This window comes from Vidua chalybeata, chromosome 16 (genome assembly GCF_026979565.1).
Source record: "Vidua chalybeata isolate OUT-0048 chromosome 16, bVidCha1 merged haplotype, whole genome shotgun sequence".
Taxonomy (NCBI): Eukaryota; Metazoa; Chordata; class Aves; order Passeriformes; family Viduidae; genus Vidua; species Vidua chalybeata.
Genome location: NC_071545.1, coordinates 2919884 through 2946367, shown reverse-complemented (window position 1 = coordinate 2946367; position 26484 = coordinate 2919884). Strand labels below are relative to the sequence as shown.

Genomic DNA, 26484 nt, shown 5'->3' with positions numbered 1-26484 from the left:
GGGGTGCCCTGAGGAACAAGAGCAGGGAATGCGGTGGGGCAGCTGTGCACAGGGACTGTGTTGGATGGCAGAGGGCTGTACAGGGACAGCACATGCGTGTGCAAGGACATGTAGGTGTCAGCTGGCAGTGCGTGTCCTGGGGCAGCTCGGGGTGTGCGTGCAGGCTGTTGGATGGTCAGTCTGTACATGCAGGTGCACACGGGGCTGTGTGGGGGTGTGGAGCACAGGCTCCCCCACGCTGCTGTCCCAACACCTGGCCAGAACACATCCAGGCTGTGTCAGGAACATCCAGCCAGTGTCCCACCCCATGCCAGGGGACACACGCGGGTTCCTCTGCCAGTGCCAGTGCAGACCCTAACGACAACCCACGCCAGCCCAGGCACTACAGATAAACCTAAACCGCATCCTGACCCCAAGCCTAACCTTAGCCTAACGCTGCTGTGATGTCAGCCTGTGTCCGCGGGGCAGAGACCCGCTCTGGAACAAGCCCGGACCTTAACCCCGACCCGACGCCCCCGAGGCAGAGCCGCCCCGCCGGTGCCGGTGCCGGTGCCGGTGCCTGGCGGAGCGGGGCGGGCGAGGACGGGCGGCGGCCCCGCCTGGCCGGGGTCCAGCACCCCCGGGCCGGGCCGGGGCCGGGCGGGGGCGGGGGCGGGCGGAGCCCCAGCACCGCATATAAGGGCGGCGGCGGCCGGCGGGGCCACCCGTGCTGGGGCTGCCGACTCGAGGGTGACATCATGGTGCTGTCCGCCGGCGACAAGTCCAACGTCAAGGGCGTTTTCGCCAAAATCGGCGGCCAAGCCGACGAGTATGGCGCCGACGCCTTGGAGAGGTATTGTGGATGTCCCCGGCGTGACCCTTTCTCCTCTCCAGCCCCGACTCCCTCGCATCTGCCCCCTCTTGTCCCCATCCGCAGCTGTCTCTGTCCCTTGCCACCCTTCCCTGTCTCACCTGTCTCCGCACCCCTCTGTTCTCCAGGATGTTCGCCACCTACCCCCAGACCAAGACCTACTTCCCCCACTTCGACCTAGGAAAGGGCTCTGCTCAGGTCAAGGGTCACGGCAAGAAGGTGGCGGCTGCACTGGTCGAAGCTGCCAACAACATCGATGACCTTGCCGGTGCCCTCTCCAAGCTCAGCGACCTCCACGCCCAAAAACTCCGTGTGGACCCTGTCAACTTCAAAGTGAGTGTCTGGGAAGGGGTGACCAGCCCAGCTTCCCTCCTGCACCCCTTGGCTACTCCCTTGCCTCGTTCCCTTGCTCACCACATCGTTTTGCCTTTCAGCTGCTGGGCCAGTGCTTCCTGGTGGTAGTGGCCACTCGCAACCCCTCTCTCCTGACCCCAGAGGTCCACGCTTCCCTGGACAAGTTCCTGTGCGCCGTGGGCACCGTGCTGACCGCCAAGTACCGTTAAGACGTGTACTGTGGCCAGAGCTGGAGCCAACACACCACCAGCCCTCCGACAGCGAGCAGTCAAATGTTCTGAAATAAAATCTCTTGCATTTGTGCTCCAGCTCTGGTGTCCTGCTCTGTGTGCTGCCTGCGGGAAGGGAGCGGGAGGGATGTGCTCTGGGGGTCTGAACTGGAGGTCTCCCCAGCAGGTGGGTACATGGAGGAAATGGGCTCTGGTTTTGCTGTCCCTGAGAGGAGGCAGCATCTGGGGGGTGGTGTCCGGCAGGCAGACACTGCTCTGCTGCCGTGGGGCTCTGGGAGCAAACAGAGCATTTCTATGCACCAGTGGAGGGGAGAGACTCATGGAAGATCTGGGGCTCCCTGCAGCCCCAGGCTGTCCCACCAGAATTCCACGCTGAGGATCCCCTCTTGCACCACGAGCCCCATGCACCCTTGCTCAGGGCAGTGTCAGAAAGCATCTCCTCCTGAGAAGGTTTGCAGGAGTACAGGGGCTCCTGGCGCCTGTGACCCTCTGCCTGGTAGCAGAGTGGGAATAGCCTGAGGACCTCCCTGTGCCAGGACATCTTTCCTTGCACACCCAGCACACAGGGCTGTGCAGTGGTGTAAGACCTCTTCTGTCTCCACCTAATGGCCCATTGCTGGGGTGTCACTGTGGAGGGGTCCTGGGGAGCTGCAAGGGGAGCAGATGGGGCTCAGCTCCAGATCCAGCAGTGTGGGGCCATGTCAGGGCACGAAAAGGAGCCCAGGAGTTGCGCTGGTGTCTGCACCCCCCAGCCCTTATCGCAGCCCACAGCAGGGTGGCCGTGGTGGGGGCTGATAAAGGAACGTGTGGGCTCTCCTCCAGCTGTGGGTGTGGTGGGAGACTGGGCAACAGATAGTTCCAGGAGGCTGCGACCTGCCAGGTGCTGAGTAAGGGCTGGGAGGTCCTTAGTGAGGAGGGGAAGGTTCAAGGAAGCCCCAGGGTGGCTCACAAAGCCAGCCAAGGTTGCCACAGGCTCCTTTGATCCTTGGCACTGGCAAGGATGGACTCTTCCCTGGTGCCATGGCCCCCAGGGACTGTCAGTGAATGCACAGAGACAGGAGAAACTCCAGCACCTCCAAAGAGAGAAGGAGGCCCTTCAGGGTCTCTTCTGTGAAGCACTGCAGGCATCATGAGCCCACACACCCGCTGTTCCTGGGCACAGTGAGGAAGGGAGGAGAAAGCCACTCAGGGCATCACTGGCCAATCTGATCCACTTTTGTATGGAGCAGGTTCCACCCTTCCAGCCAGGAACAGCACCCAGGCAGAGCTGTAGGCACAACTTCCTGGGGATCTCGTGGAGAACCAGGATATGGTGGGGATTTGGGGCACACAGCTGTGCAAGGAGATGTGAACTGGTGTGAAAAGCATTGGGAAGAGCCAACATCAAATCCATCAATGACCTGGACTTCTCCAAACCCAGCCACTAAGGGCCCTCATGGTCCCGAGCATGGTGGGCACAGGAGAGAAGGTGTAAGAGCAACGTGGGGACAATGTCTGTGTGAGGATGAGAGCTGTTCCCAGCTTGCTTTAGCTTTGACTGCTCCCGAGCCGTGCTGTGACCTCAGGCAGGACACGTCGGGTGCCAGCGGGCAGTGTCCTGCCTCTGCAGCACTTTGCCAGGGCTCTGCCTGGCCGGAGAGCCGCTGAGCTCGTGTTGTCCCAGCCGTTTGTCCCTGCTGCCACAAGATGGGGACCTCAAGCCGTGGTGCTTTATCGGGGCCAGGCAGAGGCTGCGAGGGCTGGGAGAAGCAGAGCTGTTGTGCCAGGGCTTCCAGCCGGCCCCAGATCCCGAGTGCTTTGGGCACGCTGGTGCCAGCTCGGAGCGGGGTGCAGGACCCCTCCCCATCAGCCCGTGTGACCTGCTGAGAGTTCCAGCCCTGAGCCCCCCGTGCCTCTGGCTCATAGCTCAGGGGTCCCTTCGCTGGGCACCCCTTGGTGGCCGTGGCTGTGTGTGCCAGGACACAGCCAGCCCCATGGCACAGACACACTGGCCACAGCTTGGCACTCCCTGAGCTGGCATCCCTGCCCAGCTGCCTCGGGACCCACCAGCACCACAGCAGCCATGCTCTGGAGCAGAGCAGGTCAAATATTTGCCCCAGTGCTGGCCCAGGCTGGCTTTGCAGCTGGCATTGCTGCAGCTCCAGCGCTGAGGAGAGAGCTGGATGCAACTTCTGCATTGCCACAGCAGCAGCAGCAGCCTGAAACAGCCCCAGGTGACACTGAGGAGGTGGATTTGGACACAAAGCCCCCTGATCCAGGCCATGGCAGCACTCAGGAAGCCAAATCACGCCAGGCAGCTTCAGCAGAAGAAAGAAGATGAGTATCTCCAGGTCATGCCTGTTTTGGTGTCTCCATTCTGCAGGCTTTTCTCAGTTCTCATTTATTCTTGATGGACAAAGCACCCGGGGTTCAAAGATACCCCCAGAACAGCACAGTGCTCTGTTCTGTGGTGTCACCAAGGCAAGTGGCATCTCAGAGCTCATTTTTATTGAAAGAGGAGTTAAATGACATCAGGAAATGAGCTTGATGGTAATGACTTACCCAATCACAGGACTTCTACCATTCTCTTGAGGGGCTGCAAACAGCATTGTCCAGATAGGCTGGATTCTAATCTTATTATGTTGGCTAGATAGTCATGTCCCTAGAGAGTGTGTCTTGGAAAGGGATAAAAAAACACATACTTCTGGAGGAGGTCAAGCATCCTAGGGGAGTTTAACAGGAATTCTCCATGAATTTTCTGTCTTCCCAGTAGTAAGGGGATCTAGCAAACAAGCAGTGGGAAGATAGAGAATTAATTCCTCATTGGAAGCTGATCTTAGGAGACCAGTTGAGAGATCCTCTTGCTGGAATTAGGAAGGAAAACATTGTGTGTTTTACAGACTGTTCTTGTTTATACATCCCATATTGGAATTCAATAGTGTAACCCACGAGTGGTGCAGCCAATAGGTCTCTGCTTCTTTGCTGTGTGTTTGGACAGCCACTCTTTCCTAAATGTCAGATTTTTCCTGCTGAAATTATCTCCCTGATTTGTCTGAATCCTTTTGAATTTTAAGCCAGTGCTTGCAGCCCCTCCAGCTCAGGAACATCTGAGAACTCAATAAGGACATTCTCCACTACAAAACAAGTTATTGATGACAGAACAGTAAATAATAATGGTAAACAAAGAACTGGAATCTGTCACGGAAGGAAAACATACTCATTTGAAAGGATTCATTCTTGGCAATGGCTATGATTATTACTCATCTCTTTGTTTAATTGAAAGTCCCACTGTTTTTTTTTTTTTTTGGTTTTTTTTTTTTAACTTGAACCCAACTGGTTCCTTGGTTTCCTCCTTTTACCCTGCTAATGATAAGAGACATGATGGTCTTGTTTCTGTGACCCCATCCCCCTCCCTCTTTTCCCAGAGATATTGGATGTTTGGAGGTGGCTTCCATCAGTTTTTGAGGTAAAGGGGATTTTTTTTTTTCCTCAGGCAAGCAGTCTGAAAATAAGGAATGATTGAAATGTACTTGAATTCAAACTTTTTGGAATCCTCCCACCTCCTCCACCACTGGTTGTTTTGCCAGTGGAAAAAGGAAAAGTGGTAGAAGACAGAAAATGAGCATTGATTAGATTTTCACTGCAAAGATGGAAATTGAATAGAAATGCAAAATCTTTCTTCCTGCTGGTTGCCCTGTCTTCCTACCACACAGCAACCACCTGGGAGATCTGATTTTGCTTGGAGCTGAGATGTTAGGCAATGCTCTGCTGGTGACATCAGTGATTCCCCTCTCCCCATGTTGTTTTTCTGTATTTTTCAGCAGCAGGAGATGCCATCTGGGGAGGGCCCAGCTTTGGTTGTGTTCCTCCACCTCCCACAAAAGCACTAACAGCAATTCCAGAGGCTGCATCCCTGCTTGTTACCTTCAGCATCTGTCTATTGAACTGCTGCTGCTCATGAATTTGCTCTACCTTTTATAAACCTGCTGATCCTATTTGTTTTCACAACCTCCTGTGGCAGTGAGTTGCAGAAGTTCATTCTCCCACCTGCTCCAAATAAAGTCTTCTTTATTAATTTTAAATCAATCTACCAGACTGATCGATGGCTCTAACTCTCATCATGCACCAGGTCCACGTTCTCTTTGTGATTTTGTAGGGCTGGCATGTTCTGCTCCCCTTTCTCCAGAGAAAAATCCCAGCCTCCCCAGAACCCCCTAGTATTGCAGCTACCCCATCCCCTTGATCTCAGTTGCCCTGCTCAGGGCTGTAAATCCACAATGTTCTTACATTCTAAGATGTCCTGTTGCGACAGGACAAGGGGTGGTGGTTTCAAACAAAGAGGTTTGATTTAGATTAGATGTAAGGAAGAAGTTTTTCACAATGGAGTGGGTAAAACATTGGCACAGGTTACTCAGAGAGGTTGGGATGCCCCATCCCTGGAACCTTTCAAGGCCAGGGTTGGATTGGGCTCTGAGAAAACTGACCTAGTGGAAGCCATCCCTGTCCATGGCAGAGGTGATGAACTAGACAACCTTTAAAAGTCCCTTCCAACCCAAATTATTCCATGATTATAGGATTCTGTGATCAGAGGCCAGACCTGCACAGATGTGGGTGCACCAAGCTGTTACACAACAGGCAGGAGATGTTCTCTTTGCTATTTTGCAAGCCCAGGCCCTTCCTGATGACACCATCATTTTTTTTCCTTCTGCACATCAAGGCTACAATTTTGGCAAACCATCAGTGAGGGCTCCAGCATCTTTTTCCTGAGCTGTAATAGCCAGTTTAAGTTTAGCCTCCCCTGTTTTAGATCATATTTCCCTATCCAGGTCACTCTCTTTAACTACACTGAAAGGACTGACCTTCTGTTTTTCCTTTTGTGAGCAACACTGAGAGCTGCACATAGCAAAGTTCCACAGAGTACATCAAATATCCTTTCAGCAGTCTCCTGCAGCGATGGAGCATCATCTGACTTCTCTGTCAAAAGCTAAAACTGTGCAACTCTAACAGCAGAGTTTTGGTCCCTAATCCTGGGGTACAGCTCTTTGTTATAATCTTCCTTCCCCTGTCACAGTGACTTCAAGTCAAGCTGCTGGGTGGACACAATTCAATGAGAACCTAGCTGAAAATAGTTAAAACTGAGTTTTCCAGTCAGTGACACTTTTTTTACTCCTTTCACTAGGATCAAACAGAGATAGGGGAGCAGACTGTGCCAGCTCTGTGCTCTCCAGAGACTTTTGCACATGGCCAGGAGGATCCCAGCTATGGATTTATGGAAAGCAATACAGCAAAATGTGCATTGCAGCTGCTCATCCAGAAAGCTTTTAGACATCCCTCAATAGTTGAGCAGCTCAGTGCCTTTATTAATAGTAGAAATGTATTTATCAAAATTCATGGGTCAGCACTGTTAAAGCTCTATAAATCCAAATTGCACAGGCCACCATTATTTATTTTTCCAGGTTGTTGCCTCAAAGAGGGATACTTCCAATATATAATCCAGACTTCTCCACAGGCCTGTTTGAAACACTGCAGGAAATACACTCCAGAACAGGTCTTCCTCTTTTGTCTAACTTCCTGATGAAGAGCTATGTTCAGGACTCATGGACCAAAGAGCAAGAAGCAGAAGTGGTGAGCCCTGACCATCACAGGGACACTGACACCACATTCAGAGTGTCACTGACTCAGACAGAAGCCCTGGCCCCAGCACAGCCATGGTCCCTGAGGCCTCTGCACAGACACAACCCCCCACGTGGTTTTCTGCATCCTCTGGGCTCTTGATGCCACACAGGATGAGGCAGATGCCACTGCAGCTGTATCTTCTGCCTGGCTGCAGGTCTTTGTGATCCACCTGCTGCACTGACTGGGAAGTGGAGAAAGCTTCTCCAGCTCCAGCTTCAGCCCCAACTCCAGCTCTGCAGCCAAAAGGAGACCCTCCCTGGCCCAAACTCACCCCTTCTGAGGCTGCAAGGCTGCTTAGCCTAAGGGAAAAGGAGCAGCCCAGACAGTCACTAAGCCAGTGACAACATTTGCATGTCCCCACGTGTTTGGAGCAGCTGTCAGTCTGGAGGTGGCATGTCCTACATCCACACAGCACCCATCCACACAGTTCCAGTGAGCACTGGAATGCTTCTCTTGGGAACAAGCAACTCCAAGGGACCCAAGCTGTGAAAAAAATAGGCATTGTAACACATTCTGGAGCTAACTCTGCATTGTGTTAGATAAGCTTAACTTATGCTCAGGTCTTTACCCTTTTTTCTTTTCTCTTTTAAGAGGAAAATAACTAGAAACAGCATTTCAAGAAAGTAATTCATAAGGGCTGATTGGAGATGAGCTGATATCTTTAAAAGTAGAGTCGAAGGCTAAATTAATGTAGAATGGGGACAGAAGGGTTTATTTCTTTTCCTCTTAGAAGGAGAGCTCTGAAAATCCAAGGATAGTATCACACAGGGGCAAACGGAAATGAACAGTGAACAAATTGAAGCTGGAAATTAGTAGAATAGTCCTTTCCCATCCCTTGAGCTTTATGTGCTCAGGCTTCTGGGCTGACTTCAGGGAAGTCATCTCCAAATCAGGTGAGGACATTGCCAGCTCTGAGCACACAGCCTGCTCTGACTGGGATTTTGGTGATGTCAGAGCTCCTAGAAAATGACAGGCACTTCCCCAGGGGATTTCCTTCCCATGCACCAGGAATTTATTACAAAGATTAACATCTTGTGAGAACAAGCAGCAAAGATTTTGAGCTCCAGAAGTAGAAACTCCATCTCCAGGGAGCTTGTGGTTGACTGGAAACAGGTCTGAAGTCCTCAGCTAAGGAGGACTTGACTGGTAAGGGAGTGGTGGGATTTTTGCCTGAGCAAGGACTCTGAGACTGTCCCCAAGCTGCAGTATTTCTGCTCTGGAACACATCAGAGGTATCCCAAGGAAAACGCAGATAAAAGAAAATCCTTGACACTTTTGAAATCAGCTGGAAAATCAGAGAATGAGTTGACCATGCCTGTGAAAGCCACATCTCCCGTGAGTCCTATGAACATGGCAGATACGTGAGAGCAAAGAAAGCAATCGGGCTTTGTAGGAGCGAGCATTAAATCACCCATCAGTTGAAGGGCTGAGCCTCCCCAGTGATTTCCCGTCTGAGCGGGGACACGGTGGGCTGTCCGGTTGTGACCGAGGCATGTTCATGTTTGCGATTTCAGCTTCAACCGATCTCCAACTACCACCTTCCTCGGCCTTCAGGGCGCTGAGAAGCACACCCGGGAGCAGCACCGGCACCACCCCGGGGCTCTCTCCCCGTGCCCGGGATGCTCCGACTCGCGAGGCGCATCCCGGGGGCTCCCAGGCCGGAGCGGGCGGTGCGCCCGGGCGGGAGCTGCGGCCCCGCGCCCCGCCGGCCTCCGCGGGCAGCCCCGCTTCGTCGCTCCCGCTTCGTCGCTCCCGGTTCGTCGCTCCCGGTGCCGCGGGAGGCGGGGCCGGGGCGGGCCGGGGCGGGGCGGGCGGCGGAAGCGGCGGCGGCGGCGGCGGCGGCGCTGCGGGGCGGGGGGGCGGCGGGGCCGGGGCAGCGGCGGGCGGCCATGGCCGGGGCAGCCGGGCCGCCCCTGCCGCGGCTGCTGCTGCTGCTGCTGCAGCTCCTGGCGCTGCCCGCCGGCCGCGCCGACCGCACCGGCCCCGGTGAGTCCCGGCGGGACGGAGAGGGGCGAGCCGCGGGGCCGGGGCGCGGCCGCGGGGTCTCGGGGGGCAGACGCGGCGCTGGGAAAGCGGAGGGCGATGTTGAGGGGAGCCCCGGGAGCTGCCCCGGGTGTCGCAGCTGCTGCCGGGGTGGATCTGCAGTGACTTTGGGGTGGCTTCGCGCTTTCCCGGGGGAGTCGGGGGCTCTCGAGCATCCCCGGGGAGCAGCGCTTGTGCCGGCCCTGCAGAGCAGGGGGAGGTCAGGCCACTCGCAGAGGGTTCTGCTGTGTTGGCAGCGGTCGTTTTCCTTGGGTTTGCCTTGTTTTCAGGTGACTTTACTTCCAGTGCATGCAGACGGATGGATGGGAGCGGGGCTTTTGGGAGAGCGGTGGGGCTGGGGACCCGCGGGGATTGTGCCCCTGCTCCGGAGCTGCTCTGGGGTGGAGAGGTGTGGGGAGGTGAGGCTGTTCACCTCCGTCTCGGGGGTCGGCTCGTTCTGCCCGTGGCTGTCCTGTTGATGGTGCTTATCGCTTCCTCGCAGTCCGCAGAGCGTGAGGCTCTCGGGGAGCCGCGGGGGACATGGCCCCGTGCCCCAGGCCCACCCTGCTCTGGCATCCTGCTCGCTGGGTTCCCAGCCCTGGAGAGCTCCCTGCGCCTCAGGTGTGGTGCTGGGTTTGTCCCGGCGCCGTCCCGCCGGCTGTGGGAATGCCTCTTAGGGAGTACCTCGCTAGGGTTATGTGTGGGTGCTGGCAAAGATCAGTGTTCCCCAGGGCAGCGAGGGGTCCTTGTTCTGCAGCATTTGCAGGGGGGTTTTAGACCCGGGATAAAGGAATGGGATTTCTGTTACATTGTAAGTGGGAAAACATCCTGCAACATAGCCCAGTCTTTTCCCGAGTCAGGCTCATCAACTCCGTAGCTTTAGACAGTGTCTGCTTTGAAATGAGGGCTTCATGCCTTTGATGGGATGCCCTGTGAAACCCACAGTCAAGGTATTATTTCCTAAAACTACCATGAGATCATCTTTGTACAAACAAACCCAAGCTGTAGCAAGTGACTCTTTACTCTGAAATTGAAATAATGTGTCTCCTCTGTGCATCAGGGATTCTACCACGTTCTGTTGCTTGTCTTAAAACGCTTCTGGTTTTCACACAATACGTTTGAAATCTGCTTATGCGAGATCTGTATGGAAGAGGATGGAAAACAGCATCCACTGGACAGGTCTCTTGCTCAGTTTAAAGCTTGTTTCACATCATGGAACAGTCAAGTGGGACTTTCCAGGTGTTGCCATGCTGGTGTCGAGCAGACTGAATAGATGGGGATGGACACAAACAGAGCACAGCACATGCCAGAGAACTCTCTCTTGATGCAAACGGGCTGCCAGAGCACACACTTTGGCTGCAGTGACCTGTCTTTCAGGCTTTTCTGTGCTGATGTCCCGCTTATCTGTGGTATTTTCTTGTCACCCTGGGCGGAGGGAGTCGCATACCAGGTTGCTGGTGCAGCTCTGGGTGTCCAGCACAGCCTGTGAGCAGGGGCTCAGCCCTTGTCACCACAAGAAGCTGTTTGTCAGTGGACTTTGCCCACAGCCCCAGCTGGTGCTTACCTGGTGACAAGCAGTGCGTGGGCAGGGCAGGTCTGCCTGCTCTGACCTGGTAATGCTCTTGAGCTCACTCCACATCATTGACCAGTCCTTAATAAAGAGCACTGCTGATTGCTGGAGTTTTTAATTTTGCAGTTGGCCTGCCCTGTCCTCCCCCAAACCCACACAAAGGGAGCTTTGACTTGGTGAGGACGTGCAGGATGGGTGGTGGCCGTGGCTGACAGCTGGTGGGCTTGGGGCAGGTTGTAGGTTGTCTGATGGGACCTGTTGCATGGACAAGGACCAAGGCTCTCCCAGCTCTAATCACGCTTTGTGTCCCTGCCTACCCTCCTCCTGTGCCCAAATGCCTCCACGGAGTGCCAGAAACGAGTGTGCCAAGTGTGTGTGGAGTATGCTGGGGGTACAGACACCACGGATGAAAGCCTGCTCCTTTCCATAGCCCCGATGACGGAAATGTCCCTGGGCTGGCAGGGATCACAGCCAGCTCTTGTCCACAGTACCCACGCGCTGCGCTGGCGTTTCAGCCAGGGAGCACTGGTTTGAAAAGCCCCTTTTGTGGTCTCTGCTCCTTGCTGGCTGGAGAGCAGCGTGACCCCGGCTGCAGTGGGACAGCTCTGCCCAGGGCCTGTGGCCTCTTGGCCATCCTGCTCAAGGCTCACTTTTCCCTGTGGCCTTTCCTGACTGTGCATGAAGGTGCTGCCGGCTCTGCTCCCTTGGCTGTCCCCCATGGGTGCGTGGCCGGGGCAGCCCCTGCGGCAAGGTCAGGCAGCCGCGCTCTTCCTCCAGGAGCAAATCCTCCCGCTGCCTTGCGTGGCTGGTATTTCTCGCTTTCCTGTTTCCTCCTTTCCCTGCTGGCTTGCAGGATGCCCGCAGGCTTTGGCTTGGTAAGTTGCCAAGGAGTTAAACCCATGATTACCGTTCCTGTCTCCTTGCAGTGCCGTGGGTGCAGGCCGGCCAGCGTCCTCCTTTGGGGCACAAAACGTAGTTCCTGCTAGGATTAGATTCCTCCCGGCAGGAAGTACATCCCAAGGATCTGGTCCTGCCTAAGGATTGTTTTCCTCTTTCTTTGCTGTCTTTCTTATACACAGTTGGGTCCTCTGTGTTTGCAGCATGACCCTGTGCAGCTTTGAGGGAAGGCAAATTAACTCACCCTCATTGCTATTCTATCATACAAACAAGGAATCTGCTTCTGAAATGTGCCACAGCTTCTCCCCGCTCTGGGGATTCCAAAGTAGGAAAGGAGCATCAGGAAACACTCCACAGGCACATGAAGATATAACCTTCTACCCTCTTGCTGAGTGTTACAATCCTTGGTTTTGGGTGGCCTTGACTCTGCTGTCTCTGTGAAGTTTAGCCCTTTATCAACTGGTGTGATGCTTCTTTTCCAGCCCCGAGCTGCAGTCTGGCTGCTTTGGGAAATGTATATTTTGCTGGGTGTGATCTGTAGGTGTGTAGCTGGGCAGAGGCATGGAGGATCTAGTTTGGCACTTTGACTGAGTAGCTATTGTCCTCTTGCACGCCCTTTCAGCCTACCCTGGGGCTGTTCTCACTATCCCAGCAGCCTTTCTTCCAGCTAGGAAAATCGCTAGGCTTTAGAAGGTATGTCTGAAAGAGTGACATTTGCAGCACATGAATTTCCATAGTGTTGTGTGTCACAGGAAGACAGGACCCGTGTCCTGAGCTGGGTAAATGGATAACCATGGAATGGTTTGGGTTGGAAGGGACCTTTACAGATCATCTCATGGGCAGGGACACCTTCCACTATCCCAGGCTGCTCCAAGCTTTGTCCAACCTGGCCTTGGACACTTCCAGGGATGGGGCAGCCACAGCTTCTCTGGGCACCCTGTGCCTCCTCACCCTCACAGGGAAGAATTTCCTCCTAACATCCAATCTAAATCTCCCCTCCTTTCGTTTAAAATCATCCCCACTGTCCTTTCACTCTCTGCCCATGTAAAACATCAGCCCATGTGCTCAGCAGGAGACAAGGGCACAGCTCTTGCCTCTTGGCACCATAAACTGCTGCTGGGGCAGAGGGCACCCCCCTGCTGCCTGCACCCATCTGCTCTGTGCTGTGCCCAGGGCTTCCTGCTGCCTATTCCATCACCTTTCCTTCTGCCATCAACCTTTCCTCCTGACCTTTTCCTCCTCCTGGGTGTCTCTGGTGATCTCTTATCTTCAGGGCACGTTTCTCAGAGTGAAGTTTAGGCATCTGTTAGTGCTCTCTGGTTCAGGGTGATGGTTTTATAGTAGGCATGTGGGTAGTTCTGGCTGGAGGAGCATGGATCACCACATATCTAATGGGACTGGAATGAGAAATCAGGGACACAGAGTGCATGTTCCAAGAAACATTAAGCCTCCTGTGTGCTTCTGTGGGTGGATAAAGCCCTGCAGCCTGCCCCCAGCAGCTCCCCCACCAACTGCTGTGCTCTCTCCCTTCCAGACTCCCTGTATGTCTCCGAGTACTTCTCTCAGAGTGCACAGAAGCTCTCCTTCTACAGCTGGTATGGGAACGCCAAGCTCTTCCACTTCCACGTGCCAGAAGACACCGTGCTGCTCCGCTGGCTCCTGCAGGCATCCCGGGGGAAAGGCCCCGAGTGCACCAGCATGGAGATCACTGTGTATGTATGTCCCCCTGCCAGGGCTTGTCCTTGTGGGCTTCTTGTCCCCTTGTCCTGGTCACTCGTGGCTGGGGCTGGTTGGTTGTGGAGGCTGGGCAGTTCCTCAGCTGCAGGAGCTGTAGTTTCTTTATAGAGCAGCACTGAGTCTGTGTTTAAACCTGTAGGAGTGTTTTGTGTTCATGTTACCAGTGGATCTGGGGCTGCCTGTCAGGTGTGGTGTCCAAGAGGCCCCTTAGGACACTGGAGAGAGCTTCACAGTGAGGCAGATGTGCTGCTCAGAGGTGTTCCTGGCCTGGCAGAACCTGCACATGGTGCCAAACGATGTGGCAGCACTGCGAGGGACTTGAGCAGACCCAGACTGGCTGGAGATGGGCAAACTGCCCAGTGCAGAGGAACTGAGGAGATTTGGGGGCACTTTGTGAGGGGCATGGCCGAGCGTGGAGCAGAGATAGGAGAGGAATGTGGTGTCCTGTGGGTACAGGAGCGTGAGAAGACTGCAAACTCAATGTCAGTGAAAGAAATGCTGCTTTTAAAACAGTACTTGACTTGTTGAAGTATTTCAGATCCAAAACTTGTCCAATTTTGAGCTTTATCTTGGGAGGACACCAAGCTTCCTCAGCAAGTTGTGCCCATGGAGTCACATGGGTCTCTGGCACCCATGCCACAGAGATCTGGGAGTGGCTGAAGCTGCTTGGCTTGTGCCACCCTGGTCTGTCCTGGGGAGACTGGCACTATTGGTTGCTCCTGAGCAGCCTGGCACAGATGATCTGCCTGCTTTCTGCTTCCCAGAAAGGTTTCCAGTTGTCTGGGGGCATGAGGGACAAGGCAGCAGCTAAACAATTATCCAAGAAATGATGGCTAACCCAGATAAGCTCCAAGGGGTAAGAACATATCACCTGTCATGTCTGCTTGCTGAACCTGTTGCAGTGCAGTCCAAAAGCAATCAAATTAAATGCCAAATTGACTGAGTAAATATCTCCCACGTTCCTCAGCTGTGTGTGTTTCTGCTACTTCAAATGCTGGGCTTATCTAGAAAGCAGAAGTGCTGCTGTACTGAAGTCTGTAATATGGGCCTTCCTTGGAAATGCCTTTTTAGTCTGTCTGTTTGCCTTCCTTAAAAGAGGAAATGGGAAGATACAGATCTTAGCTAGAAAATTAAAGTTCTTTGTGGACGATTTTCCCTATATGGGGGATTTGCTGATGGTTATAAAGCAGTAGTCTGTGGGTGGGGCTGAGCCTTAGCAAGTGTTGGAAATTTGCTCGCAGGCTTGATGGAACCATGTAAATCTTAATAAGCTGCCAAGTTAAACCAATCTCTAAATAAATCCCAGATAAGCTAATAGCAGCCAATCCTCACCAGGTGAAAATGATGACTCCACTTGAAAATGTGGGGTTTTCCAGCCTGCTCCCTTTCCAGTCCCAGGCCAGTCTGTATCCCAGTTTATCTTGCCGGTGTCTGTACCTCCCCGAGTTTGCTCTCACTGTGGTTTCTCTCGCAGGCACTTTCGCCACGGAGCCCCTCCTGTCATTAACCCTTTGGGCACTCGCTTTCCTGCCAACGCCACCGTCCGTCCCTCCTACAACATCAGCATCACGCTGAGCAGTGCTGTGCAAAACACCACCTTCGTGAACGTCACCACCCCCGCTGCTGGGGACTGGTTCATCGCTGCCCACCTGCCCGAGGCTGCGGGCAGGATCGAGGTGAAGGTGAGGGGCCTGCCCCGTGCCCTGCCCCGCGTGTCTCATCACAGCCACAGCTGACCCCTGTGCTCTCCCCTCCTGCAGGGTTTCTCCACTCCATGCCCCTATATGTTCCAGGCAGATATGTTTGTGCTCAGACTCACTGATATGCCTGTCCTGGAGCCTGGTGTCCCCATGCCACACACCGTTGTCTCGCCTGCTAAGCCACTGCATGTCAAGTGAGTGGGAGCAGCGGGTGGGCAACTGAGGGCACGGTGGGGTGGGACTTCCCACACGAGCTGCTTAGGGGAAGCCAGTGTTGTTCCCACGTGGGGCTGGAGCTGGGGGGTCTCCGAGCCTGTTGCTGAGCTCCCTGCAGCAGTGGTAGGGTCTGCACGGGGAGCACATGAGCACCCTTCTCCGACTCTTCCCAGGTGGTCATAGATGCAACGGCAGGAGTTTTAGTTCTTCCAGATGTTTGCTTTGGGAAGGATTTTCACAGCACCAACCAGGGCAGTCTAGCTCTTGTCACAAAACCCTGGGGACCTGGACAAGCTCTGCAAACTGCTGCTCCCTCTCCCTGCAGGGTCTTCGTTCCCAAGCACGCCGCGGGGATGCGGTTCCAGCTGAGCAGCTGCGTCACCAGCGAGCAGAGAGCCTGCACCGTGCGGGTGCTGCTGGGCTCCATCACCCTGCCCCAGTCCTTCCAGAGGAGCCTCACCTGCACTGGGAGCATCAACTGCAGCCTGGCCCTGGAGTCGCCCCCCTGGGAGAAGTGGCTGCAGATCATGGTGGAGAGTCTCGGCACTGCCAATGCCAGCGTGTCGGTGGAGATGCTGGCTTCTTTCACAGGTGGGATTCCGTGTTCTTTAGCAGTGAGGGGAGGACCAGAGGGAACTCTGCGTGTGCTGTGTCACCCTGGGTCTTTGGGTGCCTGGCTGTGCTGGCCTATGCTCCCCATCATGCTGGTTGCCTCCTCTTGGACGCCCTAGTTCTTGCTTTGGGGAAAGCTCCAGCATTCACCCTAGAGAGGCTTTTGCTAGAGCTGCCTGTTTGGAAACACCTGTAAAGTTCAGTGTTATTTTTCTAAAGGTTGTTTGAGAAGCAGTGGCTGGCTTAAAATTTGGTGGGAAAAATAGTTTTCTGTGGTACACCAGACTAAGGCTGTGTTGACTGCTAATTGGCCAAGAGCAGGCTACAGGCAGGAAACCATCTCACAGAGGTTTACTTGGGGAAATGTCTGGAGTTGTGGTGAGGGGGTGTCACCATTTCCAGTGACACCGTGTGGCTCAGGTGGTCACAAGGTCCTTGTGGCTGTGATAGGCACGTTTGCACCTATTGTGTGACCGTAATCCCTGTTTGACTGCTGGAAGCTCACCAACTAGGTACATTTTTAAAGTTTTCTTCTGCTGGGGGTTCTGCCACCTCCTCTTCAAAGCAGAGCCTCATCCTGTGTGCTGGAAGACCTGGCACTGGCAGCAGAGGTGTTAGAGGGTAGCGCTGGAGTCTCTGGGAGCAATGGACAGTTTCTAGCACTGGGCTTCCAAGAGTCCCATTCAGCTCCATCTGCCACAGTGTGCCCAGCTCCACTGGGTTGGCTTCTCCCTCCTGCTCAGCTTTGCTTGCTCATATATGGGGAGCTGGGAGAGACTTCTTTGCAGCCTGTGGCTGTGGGACAGCTGAGTGCTGAGCTCTGCTGGTGGTGAGTGAGCACTCCCTGGGCACCCTGATGGTGCTGTGCTATCCCTTCTTCTGTTCCCCTTTCCCTGTAGCTCCAGGGTGCTTCCACCCACTGTACCACTGCCTGGCTCCCAGCAGTGTCCCATCTTGTGGATGCTCCTCCTGCAAAGATGGCACCTCAGGGACAGTTCCTGCAGGGCATGAACCACCTGAAACCCCCCCAGTTTGTGCTGCCCCTTGGAGCACTGGATCTGCTGGGACCCTGCCTGGGTGAGGTGCTACACCTGGCTGTGCTGATTCCTCTCCTTTTTGGCTCTAGTTTGCAGACCAGGAAGCACCAGTTCCTTCCTTAACTTCATCAGCCTAAACCAGAGCCAGGCTGGTGCCAGACCAGGAGCAGCAGCAGGCAGCTCTGCTCCAGCTGCAGGAGAGGCTCCACGCAACGCGTCCGGCCGGCGGAGCTCCTGCCTGCAGAGCCAGCCCGTGGTGAGGGAGGACCTGGACGTGGTGTCCGTGCGCTACCGGCTCCTGAACGGCCCCAGTGTGCCCGTGACCTCCCTGTCCCCCACCCTGCTCCTGCTCAACCTGAACACGGGCATGGACAGCGGGGGATCCCTCGTGGTCAGTCTGCTGCTCAACAAGGTGAGCAGGCTGATGGACGGGATTGGGTCCCCCTGGCAGGGCTTGTCCCTGCTCCTGCATGCTCCAGGGGTTGTAGGAACCACTGGGACTATTTCTCTTTTTGTTGTTACAAAATACTCCGAGCCTTTTTTAGCTGCTTCCAGCATGTCCCACCTGCCAGCTCCAATTCAAATGCCACAGCCTGCAGCATGTGGCGGCAGTGACGCACAGGAGACAAAATGGAAAACAGCTGCAATGCCATCTTCTCCATGGGAGCCTGGCACCTTGCCACCAGGAGAGGAGGCTGAGCAGGGGAACCCAGGGATGTTCCTGTCCAAGTCACTGATTCCCAGGCTCCTTCAGTGACACCCCACCACCACCACCAAAATAGCCCCCTGAAGTTCTATGAAACTTCTTGAGGGCTGGCCCAGGGCTCAGCCCTGATGTTCTGCAGACTCTGTCTCCCCTGTGCTGGTGCTGAAATGATGTGTGGGTACCCCAGCTTTGGGGCAGTTGCCCTGGCAGGGTCCCCCACAAGAGTGCCTCTCATCCCTGACACAACACAGTGGTAGCACAAGGTCCAGTGAAACAGAAACCTTCTGAATTGATGGATTTATTGTCCCTGGGCACTGTGGGAAAGGAATGGTGCCGGGGGATGGCATTGGGGCACTCTAACATTGGACAATGCTCTGTTTGCACAGACATCTGTGAGCCTGGCCAATGCCACCGTGGCAGCCTGTGTGAGTGCTGCTTCTCCAGTGCTGTCCCTGAACGCCACACAGAACTGCAGCACAGGTAGGAGAGATGCTGGCACTGCCACCAGCTCAGCTGTGTCATCTCAGGGCTCTGCTTTTAGACCTGGCAAGCTGTTAACTGACTCAGGACTTCATGGTGTGTCCCAAATCCGATTTTTGCACAAACCCTCATGAGGTCTTTGTGCTGGCACGTTCCCAGGGTGCTGGGGTACAGGTGGTGGTCTTGGCACCACGAGATAGCCTCCACCAAAGGAAGGTCTGGTTACCAGCTGGGGTTCTTCCAGCCTTGTTGGCAGGAGGTTTGGGGATGGTAAAGGTACTGCTGGTGTACAAAACAACTAAGCTGTGCACTGGAGGACCAGCCAAGACAACAGGCAGCTGTCCAGGTGCCCTGTGCTGCCCAGCTATGTACCAGGAACTACAATGACAGAAAAAATTGAGATCTCAAGCAAAAGGGTCTTAAGAGCAGGGGTCCTCTCCATGCTGCTGGTGCCTCCTGAGCATGGGAGCAAGGAGACACAGGAGGCAGCTGATTCCTGTGTGGTCAGTCTCAGCCTGGGATTGCTGTGGGCCCTTCTCCTCAAGCCCTGGCACATCACAGCACTCTTCTTTTTTTAGCTTTCTCCCAGGGCTACCCTCTGAGTGTGAGCGCGTCCTCTGTGGAGGCGATGCTGATTGTCCTGTACCCGCAGACCGATGACTGGTTCCTGTCCCTGCAGCTCCTCTGCCCCAAGGGGTGAGTCTGGATGTCACCCTGCTACATCCCACTACCCTTGGCTTGTGTGAGCAAACCTGACCCCCCTGTCGTCCTGTGTGGGCTGTGGGCTCCTCTCACCTGGTGGCAGTTGAACTGTGGCTGCAGAGGGACAGGGAGGTGGGTGGCCCTGCTCACTTGCTCCCTTGTGAGCACCCATGCAGCTTGTTTGATGCTGAGCTGGCACAGCTCACGTAGACTGCAGATGGCAGAGCCTGCCTAGGTGAGCTTCCCCTTCCCCAGGTGGATTCAGAGGTGATAAATTGGGAAATAATTGCTGCTGTTACCCTTCTGGGAGGTCTCTAAAGTGCAGGCAGCTGTGCCTGAATTCCTGCAGTTTGCCTTCCTGCTGGCTTCCTGTATAAGGAGCCAAGTGCATGATGCAAAACAGCACTGGTGACACTGGTCCTGAGGACAGTCATGGGCACTGGGGTCTGCCATGGCGGTCTGGGGAGAGCTGACACCCACCTGGACATCAGTTTGGCAGCCCAAGTGGCAAGGGAGCAGGCTCTGCTCCTGGCTCTTGGGAGGGATGGAGCAGATCCCGAAATACCAGGGAGCTTGCGTGGCCTGGCTGTCGGGAGCAGGGCAGGGGGCTGTCCCAAGGACTGTGGCACCAAGGGGACGTGCTGTCCTTGCAGGGAATGTGCCAGCGCCGAAGGCAAAGTGACGGTGTTCGCGTACCTCACCCCCTGCTTCAACGACTGCGGGCCCTACGGGCAGTGCAGCCTCCTGCGCAGACACGGCTACCTCTACGCTGCCTGCAGCTGCAAGGCTGGTGAGTGCCTTGTCCTGGGAAGCTTTGCCGTCCTCCCCGAGGGGACAGCACGATTTAGAGTGGTGGTGTTGGAGTGGGGGAGCCTGGGGTTTGCTGTGGGTGGCAGTGCCAGTGCCTGGGGAAGCACAGTTCTGGGAAGCACCCAGGGCAGCCCAGGGGTGATGGGGAATTGGGATGAGGACAGCTTGGAGTCCACCAGGGCTTGGAGCAGTGCTCCTGAGCATCCCAGAGAGATCAGGGTGCCTGAAAATGCCTGTGTCAGAGCCTGTGCCTGTCAGGGAGGTTTGCTGAGTGGGTTCCTGGTACGAGCTGTGATGAGGCCGGGCTGCGGTCCCCGTGTGTCTCCTGCCAAGAGCTTAGACTCAGAGGTGCCCCTGGAGGAGGAATATCTGTGTCAGCTCCTAATTATCTTAATGGCCTGGGAAGTCTGTGGTGTAGGGAAGATGAGCTCTGCTGTGCTTGGGTGGGTCTGTGCACCTGTTCTCAGCAGAAGGACAGGGCAAAATGTGGCTCCCTGCTGCTCTGGGCCTGAGCCAGGACCTCCCTGCTGCAGTGCTGATGATGGGTGAGGAGTGAGATGGAGAGCAGCATCCCAATTTCCCCAAGGGCTGCCAGGTTCTGGGAAGCACAGAGCACCTTAAGGAAACTGGAGAATCAGGCTGAGGACAGCTTTCTGCTGAATCACTCGGAGCAAAGTGCCCCATCTGCATATTGGTGACCCAGAAATAAACCAGAGAGAGTCGGTTCCCTGGGCTCTGCCTGGCAGGGAGCCAGCACACGGGGCAGAGCTGCTGCTGTGGGTTCCAGTGAGTCTGGAATGGGATGGATGCTACTGTTAACTCTGCTTCTTGACCATGGAGTGCCTGCACGTACCCCAGCTGCCCTGTGGCTGACCTTCCTTTTTCAAAAGGAGGGCATGGACATCCTAATCTTTAATTAAAATAATTTAAATAATTTGTAAAAAGAAGAGGCAGATTTGTGTTCCTAGAGATTGCCTCAGTTCAGTCCTTGGTGTCCAATCACAGGGTGAGAGTTGTTTTCCTTTAGGAAATTTCCTTTAGGGAATTTTCACTCCCAGGCTCCTGTGCAGCCCTGGGTGTCACCATGGGCTGAGGCAGTGGGTTTGTTCAGCCTGTGGAAGAGGAGCTGGAGTGGGACCAGTCACACTTTCTGCTGCCCAGAGCTTACAGGGACCCTGGAGCCAGCTATGCAGGATGAGCACAAGGGAAGGGCAAGAGGCCACAGACATTGGCTGCAGCAAGGAAATTGTCACCTAAATTGAAGAAGACACATTTTCTCCCCCTTCAGAGCTGTTTGTTTTTGCACAGGTTCCAGGTCTCCATCCCTGTAGATCTTCAAAAGTCAGTTGGGGAAGGTCCAGAGCGGCCTGACCTCTTTTGGGTCTGCTGTGCCAGCTGGTAGGAGAGGAGCCCAGTGGTTTCCTCAGTGCTGAGGGTCGTTCTCCACCTGATTCCTGGGATCTGTAGGGATCCTGCACCCAGCTTACACCACCACGTGAAGCATCTGAACCTTGAGTGCTTGATGTTCCACCAGCAAGTAGCACGTGTGTTGAGTTACGGCAGGGACGGAAAGTACCAGTCTGGATGCAGGATGGCCTCTCTACATGGGGACAACCTGGGGAATGTCCTCAGGGCAGCCATGGGGCTCTGCTGGGCTTCCCCAGCTTCCCACAGCAGAGTAATGAGACGCCCTAAGAGCAGGAGCGTGAGAGGCTGATGGAGAAGAGGCTCAGGGACAGTCTGGGTGTGGGATTGCTCCTTCTCAGGCACCCCAGGCTCCTTCTGGTTGCTGTGGGAGGACAAGGCAGGGCCTTTGAGATCCACAGAAGCCTCTCTGTCTGCAGGTTGGGGTGGCTGGAGCTGCACAGATGACACCAAGGCCCAGAGCGTGGGCACACAGAATTTGGCCACGCTCCTGCTCACCCTGAGCAACCTCATGTTCCTGCCCGCCATTGCAGTCGCTGTCTATCGCTTCTACCTGGTGGAGGCCTCTGTCTACACCTACACCATGTTCTTCTCCACGGTAGGGACTGCCTTGTGTCCCCTGACACCTTCCCCTGAGCTCTGGGAATGCTGTGCCAGAATGAAGTCCTTGGTGGAGCAGCCCATCCTGGAGCTCCACAAGGAGCTCCTGGGATCATTGGATAAGCTCCTCCATGGGCACATTGTAGTATCCAAGAATGTTAAGGGGTTGGAATGGACCTTAAAAATCACCTAGTTCCATGGACAGGGACACCCCCACTAGACCTGGCTGCTCAAGGCCTTATCCAGCCTGGCTTTGAATACTTCCAAGGCTGGGGCATCAACAACCTCGCTGGAGAACCTGTTTCAGTGTCTCACCATGCTCAGAGTAAAAAGTTTCTCCCTAATATCTAACCTAAATTTCCCCTCTTTCAGTTTGTACCCATTAGTCCTTGTCCCATCACTCCAGTTTCTGAGAAGAATCCCTCTCCAGCTTCCCTGTAGCCCTCTTCAGATGCTGGAAGGAGCTATGAGTTCTCCATGCAACTTTCTGCTCTCCAGGCTGAACAGCCCCAACTGTCTCAGCCTGTCTTCACAGAGCAGGTGCTTCAGTCCCCTTATCAGCTGCATGTCCCTCCTCTGGACCTGCTCCAGCTCTGTGTCCTGCCCTTTCAGAGCTGCTGGGACAGTGCAGGGTGCCTGCTCTCACCTGCTTTCCATAATGCCACAGCAGTTTGGTGGAGCTTCCTGGAGCCACTGCAGGAGGCAGTGGGCTGAGCCTTCTCCTGCCTCCCCCTCCCAGAGAGCCTTGTGGTGCTGCTGGCTTCATGCTGACCTTTGCTTTTGCCCCCGGCCGCAGTTCTACCACGCGTGTGACCAGCCGGGCGTGGCCGTGATGTGCATCATGGACTACGACACCCTGCAGTACTGCGACTTCCTGGGCTCCGTGGTGTCCATCTGGGTCACCATCCTGTGCATGGCCCGCCTGAAGAAGATCCTGAAATACGTGAGTGTCAGGTGTCCCCACGTGGCCCAGCCAGACCCGAGCCAGCCAAGCCATGAGTGGCCACGCTGAGCCCTCTCACCGCTGTATTTTAATGACAGCTGGGTGACAAAGCCTGTTTGTCACCCAGTGCCACCCTGGGTTGTTTTGTCCCAGCAGTTTGGCTCATGCCTGCTTGCTCGTAGGGGCTGGGCCTGAAGATGTCCTCTGAGATTTGGGGTAAAGGTTCATGGGTTCTGTGGTTCCTCCTCCCTGAAGGTGTTTTTCCTGACTCTTGCGTGGATGCAGAGCTGGGTAGCCAGAAGAAGAGGTTCTTCTTGCCTCTGGCATGTCTGGCTGTACTCTCTCAACAGATGAGCTCCCGCCAGTAGTGGTGGTGTCTCTTTTCCAGGTCCTTTTCGTCTTGGGGACCCTGTTAATTGCCATGTCCCTGCAGCTGGACCGCAGAGGGGTGTGGAACATGATGGGTCCCTGCCTCTTTGCCCTCCTCATCATGGTTACAGCGTGGGTAAGTGAGGGCAGCCAGGCAGGACTGCTGCCCTTTGCTCCCCATGGGGAATGGTGGTGGTAGAGCAGACCCAAGGCTCCAGCCCATCCACAGGCATGGCTTGAAACCCTGAAATACCCAGGGGGAGGGGGCAGGGCAAGGGATTCACCTTCCAGCCCTGCAGCAGCTGAGAAACCCCTGGTTCTGGGTCCCAAAACACGGGCTGTGGCTTGGCCCTGGGCAGGAGCTGTACCATCTGTGCTGGGCTCTGGTGCCACAGCTCCCGGGGCGCTTTTGCAGAGCAGAGATGGGCCCAAGCAGCGGGGGGGCTGAATTCCTCAGGAACAGCAAGCACCCCGGGAGGGTGGCAGATGCTCTGGGGTCTGTTTGCCCCCTGCCCCAGCCCCTGCTGGGCTGCTTAACCCCCGTGTGCTCTGACCCCCCCAGGTTCACCACGGAGCAAAGCGCAGGCACTGCTACCCCTCCTCGTGGAAGCGCTGGGTTTTCTACCTCCTCCCAGGGATCACCTTGGCTTTCATTGCCATCTCAGTGTACGCTTTCATGGAGACCAATGAGAACTACTACTACACCCACAGCATCTGGCACGTGCTGGTGGCTTGCAGCGTCGCTTTCTTGCTCCCTCCTCGGGACAAGCATAAGAAGCCCTGGGCCTGGTCCCAGAAGCTCACGTGTCGCTATCAGATCTGCCAGAACGACCGTGAGGAGCTCTATGCTGTCACCTGACCTGTCCTGGTCGCAGGGGTGGACGAATGGGGAAGCTGCCCTCGGCCATGGCTGCCCTCGCACGTCCTCAGTCCTCTCACGTGCTCGTCCCCTGGACAGGAGGGTGCAGTGTGGGCTGGGTTTAAAGGTGAAGATGGTCGGGGCTGGTCTTGTGGAGGCAAGTTTGAGGCCACCTCTGCTTTTCTGCTGGGCTGGGGCAGGCTCTTCATGGTTCCAGATCAAGGAATAGCTTGTCCCCCACCTCCCCACAGCCCTGGGGGAGATCGCCAACCCTTCTTCCCCTGCTGCTGCATCCATGAGGCTTGGGCTTAGCACACAGTGAGCTGGAGCCAAGGCTTTGGCTGCTGGCTCTTCTCTGCACCCCGTCCTGGTAGAGGATGTGGGACAGGGACCCCCCCTGCCATCCTGCAGTCAGCACTTGAACCCAAGAGAAGAACACGTTTCTTCTGTTCTGGGGAGCAAATGCTGCCGAGTGCCCTTGCTGCTGATGGGGAAGGAGGGAGCTGATTCCAACACTTGCTGGGCCCTTGGCTGCCATCTCCTTGGGGGTCTGGAGCCTCTCTCCCTCTGAAACAGGTGCTGCTGCTCTTACCTGGTCCTGATTCTGTGGGAGAAGAATGAGGCTGGGACTTGGGCCCTGGATTCAGGATCAGGCCTGGCAGGAATGTGAAAAACCCCATGTGGGGACATGCTGGAGGCAGCAGCAGCTCGGCCAGAGCTGTGAAACCCACAGCAGTGCAGGGTTTGGTCTGAGTTTAACTTCAGCTCTGGAAGGAGCCAGGCTGATGGTGTTCAGGGATTCACTGTTTTCCTCCTTTTGGGGGTTTGGGCATGGGCAGGGCTCCCTCTGGGGTGGTGCCTGAGCTGCTCCTCCAGCCTGCTGTGCCTCAGAGCCTGGATGTGCTGCAGGCTCCTGAGGCCTCAGCAGTGTCCCAGCCCAGCCAGGAGCATCACCAGGGGCTCCCCAGGTGGCCACGGTCTCCTTTGCAGCGTGTCTCACCTTAGCCTTACCCCAGGGCACGCAGCAAGCAAGGGCAGAACTTGGCAACCAGGGAAGTTGTCTTTGCCCATCCTTCTTCCACAGATAAGGGCTCAACTCCATCCTTCCAGCTGTGTCAGCCTGGTGTGTGCTGCTGGGAGCCCCTCCTCAGGTGGCTTTGGGGAGGAAAGAGCCTTTAATGGAGGATTTGCCTCCTCGGGGTTCTTTCTCTGCTTTGAAGAGCACCCAGCTCAGCTGTGCACTTTATCCCTCTGCCTCCCCTTCTCTGCAATGTCCCCCTTTTTAAGCAGGCTCAGGACAAGTGAAGGACACTTGTCCACACCCAGCAGTGTCACCCCCCCCACCCGTGTCCCCTACCTTTCCTTGTGCTGCTGCCATCCAGGGCAGCACAGCGGGAAGGGGGACATGGGGCCCTCAGGGCTTCCTCCAACTTTTACCACTTTTAGGCACTTTTTTTGTCCCCTGTCTCGGCTTGCACAGCGGTGCTGAGGCCCCAGCACCATGGCAGGGGACCACTGCTCCTTCACAGCTGTGCCGTCCATGCCGGGCCACCAGTGGGACCTGGGTGCCACCAGTGGGACCTGACTGCTGCCAGTGTGACTTGGGTGCCACTGGTGCCACCTGGATACTGCCAAGGTGACCCGAGTGCTTCCAGTGTGACCCAGGTGCTGTTGGTGTGACTCAGGTGCTGCCGGTGTGGCCCAGGTGCCAGCAACGTGACTTGACTGCTGCCAATGTGACCTGGGTGCCACCAGGGTGGCCCAGGTGCCCCCAGTGTGACCCGGGTGCCACCAGTGTGACCTGATGCCACTGCTATGGCCGGGTATTGCTGGTTATCATAGAAAGCAATAATTCCTCATCGGGCCTTTCCCTTCAGGGATTTCCGTGCTGGAAGCAGAAGCTTTGGCGCGAGAAATGCCGCTGATGTGATTGTTTATTTTGTGTTTGATCATTCATTTTTGCTTTGCCCCCTCCCTGCTGACCAGGCCTTGGCGCCTGCAGGAGGGAGGGTTAATTATTTTGGGTAAAATCTAAGCAAATTCCGGTGTCTGGGGGGAAAAAAAAAAAGAAAGTTATTTTTTTTCTTTGCTGTTAATACCTGTGATTATTTTATACGGTAAATTTTAAAGCTTACGGTTTTATAATTTAATAAAGGTGACGGTATTTGCGGGCAGACGCCTGGTGGCTGCAGTCACACAATCCAGGGCTGGATGGAAGGGGGCTCATCTCAGGGTCACCTGGAGCCGCAGGAGCGCGTCCAGGTGCGGTCTGGGATGTCCCCAGAGAGGGAGAGCCCGGCCTTCCCTGGGCGGCTGCTCTGCTCCGGCCGTGTGAAGTTCTCCCTCACAGGATGACGGAACATCCTGAGTGGGGAGGGACCCCCAGGGCTCACCCAGCCCAGCTCCTGCCTGCCCAGACACCCCAGCAACCCCAGCCTGGGCATTCCTGGCAGCGCTGGCCGACACTCCTGGAGCTCCGGCAGCCTCAGGGCTGTGCCCATCCCCTGGGGAGCCTGGGCAGCGCCCTCTGGGGAAGAGCCTTTCCCTGCTCTCCAGCTGGCCCAGCTCCAGCCGCCCCCCCGAGTCCGTGGCGGTGGAGCTCCAGCGGTTCGCTCCGTGCCCATCCCGCTCTGTCCGGGCCCCGCCGGGAGGAGCCGGGACCGCCCTCCAACACCCTCAGCGCTTGCCGGGCCGAAACGCGGGCGCGGCG

At 55.7% G+C, this 26484-nt stretch overlaps 2 protein-coding genes across 2 annotated transcripts; both read left to right on the top strand.

The window, feature by feature from the left end:
• Nucleotides 1-684: 684 nt before the first annotated feature.
• LOC128796433 (hemoglobin subunit alpha-A) lies at nucleotides 685-1512 on the top strand. The gene is made up of 3 exons (XM_053958049.1): nucleotides 685-832; nucleotides 979-1183; nucleotides 1285-1512. Exons 1-3 carry the CDS (start codon nucleotides 738-740, stop codon nucleotides 1411-1413), a joined length of 429 nt encoding a protein of 142 aa, XP_053814024.1. The 5' UTR covers nucleotides 685-737; the 3' UTR covers nucleotides 1414-1512.
• A 7466-nt stretch (nucleotides 1513-8978) lies between these two features.
• PGAP6 (post-GPI attachment to proteins 6) lies at nucleotides 8979-25948 on the top strand. Its single transcript, XM_053957131.1, has 13 exons — nucleotides 8979-9075; nucleotides 13113-13290; nucleotides 14790-14997; nucleotides 15076-15209; nucleotides 15557-15822; nucleotides 16970-17292; nucleotides 17973-18066; nucleotides 18645-18762; nucleotides 19422-19558; nucleotides 21423-21601; nucleotides 22400-22546; nucleotides 22935-23051; nucleotides 23478-25948. Exons 1-13 carry the CDS (start codon nucleotides 8979-8981, stop codon nucleotides 23772-23774), a joined length of 2295 nt encoding a protein of 764 aa, XP_053813106.1. The 3' UTR covers nucleotides 23775-25948.
• Nucleotides 25949-26484: the final 536 nt, after the last annotated feature.